General features: G+C 43.6%; 1 protein-coding gene across 1 annotated transcript; it reads right to left on the bottom strand.

Annotated features, from left to right (window-relative positions):
• Positions 1 to 200: 200 nt before the first annotated feature.
• LOC121764809 (inactive TPR repeat-containing thioredoxin TTL3-like) lies at positions 201 to 3,429 on the bottom strand. The gene is made up of 4 exons (XM_042160835.1): positions 2,624 to 3,429; positions 2,331 to 2,526; positions 1,372 to 1,878; positions 201 to 423 (listed from the first exon to the last, which is right to left on the bottom strand). The coding sequence occupies exons 1-4, from the start codon at positions 3,391 to 3,393 to the stop codon at positions 313 to 315; spliced, it is 1,584 nt and encodes a 527-aa protein (XP_042016769.1). The 5' UTR covers positions 3,394 to 3,429; the 3' UTR covers positions 201 to 312.
• Positions 3,430 to 6,000: the final 2,571 nt, after the last annotated feature.

The raw sequence follows: 6,000 nt of genomic DNA, 5'->3' as shown, positions 1-6,000 counted from the left end.
TTTTTAAAATTGGAGTACCTCACATCTAAAATAATTTGTCTAATAAAAAGTTTCCTTATTCCATGATTTACTTTTCTCCATCTCTGTGTCCCTTTCCTTCAAAACTATATCCTACATTTTGATTAATTACTCCGTATATTTCTTGTTCTTGTATCCTATGATAAACATAGATGTCTCACTCTGTGGGGATGGGGTGTGTGTTTACTTTTCAAATTTGTATGAAGCATGCCATTACACAAAAACATAAAAATACAACACCGACTGTTTATACTACTTCATATATGAAGAAAATGGTATAGAAGAGTCTGAATGCTATTCGAGCCGCGACTTGGCCTCATCCAACAGCTTGGCCGCCTCGCCGTCGTTGGGATTCTCTCTTACCAGCACTTGACAATCTTGCAAACAAGCTCCCCAGTTTCTCATCTACGGCCACAACCAACTCATTAGTCACTACATATTTATACATATCGTATGGTGTAGGGATGTCAATCGGGTCGGCCCAGCAGGTTTCGGACCAATCCTATTCGGGTTGCGGCTCAATCAAGTGCGGGCTAATCGGATTATTTTTCGGGTTGTAAAAGTTTAGCCCTAACCCTAAAAGATCGTGTTTCGGGATAGCCTAACGGGTTAATCAGGTTGCGCTACCGATAAAATTAACACGCAATCAATCCAATAAATAATGATGAAAATATTTATATTTGTAAAATGTAAAATATTTATTTATGATAAATTTGAGATATATGCTTAAACTCAAACATAACATTATCAAATGCTAATATTTGAGATTTGTGCAAAATAAAACATAGACATATTTCGGAAAATTTTAAAGCATGTTTTAGAAATTTAAATACTCCATCCGTCCCAATAAATCTGAAACATTTGGTTTCTAGCATGTGATTTTATACAGCATAGTTTTGTGAGTTAATGAATAGAGAGTAAAATAAAAAAGAAGAAAAAGTAGAGACAGTGTTGTTTCCATATTAGGAAACGTTTCATTTTTAATGGGACAACCAAAAAAGGAAAACGTTTTATTTTCAATGGGACAGGGGAGGTATTTTTTTAGTGAATCTGAAGTTTCTAATTGAAAGTTATTTTTTTAGTTATCGATATTATAATAATAATCAATGAAGTGTTGGATTAGTAGCTAAAAAAATAGAACAATTGAAATTTTACCGGGTTTTCGGGTCAGTCCATCGGTTTTCGGGTCAGACCCTAATGGGTTGTGGGCTAATCGGGTTGTAACTTTATCGGGCTAGAAATTTTCAACCCTTGCCCTATAGATTTGGCGGACTATTCGGGCCAGCCCACAGGTAGCGTGCCACATTGACATCCCTAGTATGTGGTTTTTCAGCTTATGAAATAAATATGTACCTTAGCGTAACAGTCGGCTCTTCTTAGTCTTGCTTTGGTATAACCCGGTCGAATGCTGAGTGCAGCGTTGCAATCCTCTACCGCTTTGTTGTAGTGGTTGAGTTTCGCTTCACAAGCAGCTCTGTTGCATAGGAGCAAGGCATTGTTGGGGGCATGCTCCAGCCCTTCTCCATACGCCCCACGCGCCTCCTCGTATCGTCCCGCCTTGAAATGATCGTTCCCCTTTGATCTCGCTGCGCTCAGTGCCTGTGCCCTCCTCGTCGCACTTCTTGCTTCTTTGTTGTTGGGGTCGAGCCTACACGCCCCTTCCGCTGCAGCCCAAGCATCGTCGAACCTCCCTTCTGCCATGGCCACTCGAGCTTGCATCACTAATAGGCTTGCGCTTGCAATAGGCCCGAAGAACTTTGTGCACTCCTCGGTGTCTAAATCTGGGCCGTCCGCCATGGCTTGGACCGCTTCTTGATGCCGGTTCAGCTTTAGCAACGCCTCGGCTTTCAAAGCAAATATCTTTATCCATAAAAAAAAAACAAGATTTACTGAATTGCCATAGTAGATTGAGTTTTACTAATCTTATCTCTCGTTCGATTGTGCTTTTCTCAATATGTATCTTTGTCCGCCTTCATAATGCAAAGATTTTATTTATCTAATGATTAACCACTACACTAACTAACCCCCTAAGACTGATTCAATCATAGATACTACCTCCGTCCTGCATGAGGAGTCAAATTTTACTTTTCAGTACTCGTTTTATAAAAATGATAATAAATAGTTAAAGTACAGAAATAATAAAATAAGAGAAAGAATAATTTAGAGAAGACTCTTATCCACATTATTCTCTCTCTTAATTTATGCGGGACGGAGGTAGTAAATCACATTGTGGCTTATCTCATATTGTATCTCACTATTATCTTGTCTAACGAACTGAACATCACCGAAATAATTATCTCATGTATACATACCAAGGGAGCAGAATCAGCACCGGCGCTTGTAGCCAATGCGGTTTCCTTGAATAACGTGGTCCAGTCGTGCTGCCTCTTTGCCTCGGTGCACTTGTGCAAGTGGCTCTGAACCTTTGCAGCCCTATTCATCGCATCAGGATCGGCCTCAGGCCCGGCCTGTTTGAAATGGTACAACCCTTTTTCAGGATCTCCTAATCTGCCAAAACATAAGGGACCGTTTGGTAAGGAAGATGATACGCCAAAACATGATAACGATACATATTTTAGACCAGATAAAAGAGTTAACCAATAACCTGACATAAAGCGTTGCCAATCTATTATGAGCTCGTTGGTAAAACGGATCAATCCTGATAGCTTCCCGGCACTCCAATGCAGCTTCTAGAAGCTTCCCCATGGCCGTGAGCGCGGCACTCTTGTTGCTCCGGTAAGCTGCTTTATTCGGATCAACGGAGATTGCTGCTTCATAGAGAGACAGAGCCTCTGCAAAGTCACCATTCTTGTAATGCTCATTGCCTAATATCTTGAGCTCCTCTGGGTCCATCCGTGTCGACAGAGCCCTACAAAACACGTCGCCCTTTTCGCTCTTCTTGGCGGCCTTTCGAGGCGCTTCATTTCTCCTTGCATAACTTCTCTGCTCAATAACCTCATTGGGCTGCCTCAGATTCCCCAGATTACTATGCAGCATCACATTCCCTGACGACGCCCTCACAAGACTCCCAGCCCCCTTCACCATCTGATGATCCTTGATCATCGAGTCCAGCTCCCCGGAAAGGCCCATCCCGGGGAGAGGCACCTTCCTCCCCTGCACCGGCTCCACATTCCTAGGAGGAGTCGCGGCCTGGGGCGGATGGTGCTGGCGGACGGGCTGGGACTTGTAGTTTGGGCCGGGACGGGGAATGACTCTGTCTCCCTGCGTTTGATCATTAGATGGATCAATTTTAACATTAGGCCTTTGGACTTTGGGTGTTTGAACAGGCGTTGGAGAAGGTGATTTTCTTGGCCTTCCAAAGACTGCGCCAAGTAGGCCACACCCTGATCTTCTCTCAGGAGAGCAGTCCCCCATGAGAGAGAGATTAAAAGTTTGGTTGGAAGGTGAATTTACAATTCATCAATCTTGTCTTGTTCATTTTTTATTTTTTTTAATTTCATTTTTTGCTTGAGTTTCTTACATTGCATCCGAGGAATTTGGAGTAACTAAGATTAAATTCTACTATCCTTTGTGTGGAGGGAAATCGAGCGCGGATCCTATAAGAAATGAGGCCCTCTAGATTTTAAGGAATAGAATCATAGTTTAAATATCTTATACACTTTCTGTACTATGATTCATATTAGGCTAAACTCCTCCTGCCACATCATCAGCACTTAAAAACTCCTCATGCCACATCATCAGGACAACCAACTGAACAAGCAATAGGCTACCTACAATAAACAAAATTATAAAAACAAATAATTAACAATCACACAAAATACGGAATTAAATTTACGACACAGATACGAGATAATTCAATAAAAATATTAAAACTAAAAAAACATTAATTAAAATAATACACTGGAGTAGACCCGTTGTTGTGCTCCATTGGACCCCATCCACTTCCCACGGGTATCGTGGGAGTTTGAGACCCGCTCGTCACTGGAGTAGACTAGTTGTTGTGCTCCATTTCGCGTTGTTGCTCTTGTACAGAAATTAAGATAGAGAGAAAACTCGTTAAAACAAGTGGTGTGAATGAAAATGAAGTGCAAATCGCGTATATATAGTGTTTCGAAAATTAAATAAAATAAAATAAAAAAAATCGGCGTCATCATGAGCTATCCCCATTCGTACACTGGAAGTGGCCACGTCGTGGCTTGGCCCGGCGGCATCTTCATTCGTCCAATTAGTCAGTTTTGGACCTTCTTGTTCGACGATCATGTTGTGCATGATAATACACGAGTACATGACATCAGCAATGCAGTCGTCATACCACAAACGGGTTGGACCCTTCACCGCCGCCCATCGACCCTGGAGCACACCAAATGCTCGTTCCACATCCTTGCACGCTGCCTCCTGTCGGCTCTCAAAGTACATCTTCTTTTCGTCGATTGGAGATCTAATCGTCTTCACAAAGACGGGCCACCTAGGGTATATCCCATCCGCCAAATAGTAGCACATATCATGTTGGTTGTCATTGATGACAAAACTGATGGCCGGACTGAAGCCCATGCACTGCTCGTTGAAAAGGGGCGACGGCTGTAGGACGTTGATGTCGTTGTTCGACCCGACTACCCCAAAATATGCAAGCCAAATCCACAGACGGTAGTCTGCTACGGCTTCGAGGATCATTGTGGGGTTCTTGCCTTTGAAGCCAGTCGTGTAGTGCCCCTTTCAGGCGGTGGGGCAGTTCTTGCAATCTATACTGCCCAACATCTCGGGAAACCCACGCACCGTCCCGTGCATATCCATCAGATCCTGGCAGTCTTGGGGGGTAGGCTTCCGCAAGTACCTCTCCCCAAATATTTGTATAACACCCTGACAAAAACACTTGAGACATTTGCAGGCAGCCGTCTCGCCGATGTGGAGGTACTCGTCGAACATGTCGGTCGCGCCTCCATAGGCCAACTGCCTAATTGCAGCAGTGCACTTCTGTATAGGCGAGTGACCGGGTCTGCCACTCGCATCCTTCCTGAATCGGAAGTACTTGTACCGACGCTCTAAAGCATTCACGATACGCATAAATAGATCCCGGTGCATCCTAAAACGCCGCCGGAAGATGTTTTCTCCAAACCGTGGCTGCTCAGCGAAATAGTCGTCAAACAACCGTTGGTGTGCAGCGACGTAGTCGCAGTGTACTACAGCTCGATGCTGGATGGGGCGAGGTACCGCCGGCTGCTGCTGCAGCAAGGCCTCCCTCATTAGGTAATTTATCTCAGCGAACGTATTGGCCCGTATATGTTCACGGATTCGCAGCGATACTTCATCATCCCAGCCACTGCCACCCGTACCACTACCACTACCACCTGCACTACTACCATTAGCCATTTCAGGATGTCGAGAAATGCAGAGACAAAGAAGATAAACTCGTTAATACAAGCGGTGCGAATGAAAATGAACCGAAATGAGTCGTATATATAGAGTTTTTTTAAAAATAAAATAAAATTGCTCTCGTTCGTCGAGGACCCACAGTAGCGGACGAGACGACGGACGAGCGCCTTATCCGACGGGCGAGAGGTCGTCCGTCTGGCTCGTCCGTCGCGCTCGTCCGCCCCAAGAGTGGACGTCCCGGACGGACAACCCGCTCGTCGGTCGGACGTCCGCCGGGACGTCCGCTATAGTTGATGCTCTAATCATCATTCTCATCATCTCTGTAATTTTACCAATTATACATTAATTCTCATATTGTTCTAAATATTCTTATTTTTTGAGACAATGAGTATAATATAAATATATTTCCATAATGTACAACCCCCCGTGTGGTAGAGTGCAAAAAATGATGTGATCGTTGATTCCAGTGGCGAACGGAGTTAAGGACAAGGGGGTACGACTATACCCCAAAATGCTGAATAGCCTAGTGGTAAAATACTCATATTTTATAGTGTAAGACGCAGGTTTGAATCTACTAGGTGTATTTTTTGCTATTTAGTCTTTTATTTTTACTTTCATTTGTTAACTGTTTTGTTTTTATTGCTATTAGTC

Source organism: Salvia splendens, chromosome 14, assembly GCF_004379255.2.
Source record: "Salvia splendens isolate huo1 chromosome 14, SspV2, whole genome shotgun sequence".
Classification (NCBI taxonomy): Eukaryota; Viridiplantae; Streptophyta; class Magnoliopsida; order Lamiales; family Lamiaceae; genus Salvia; species Salvia splendens.
This window is presented reverse-complemented; position numbering and strand designations above follow the sequence as displayed.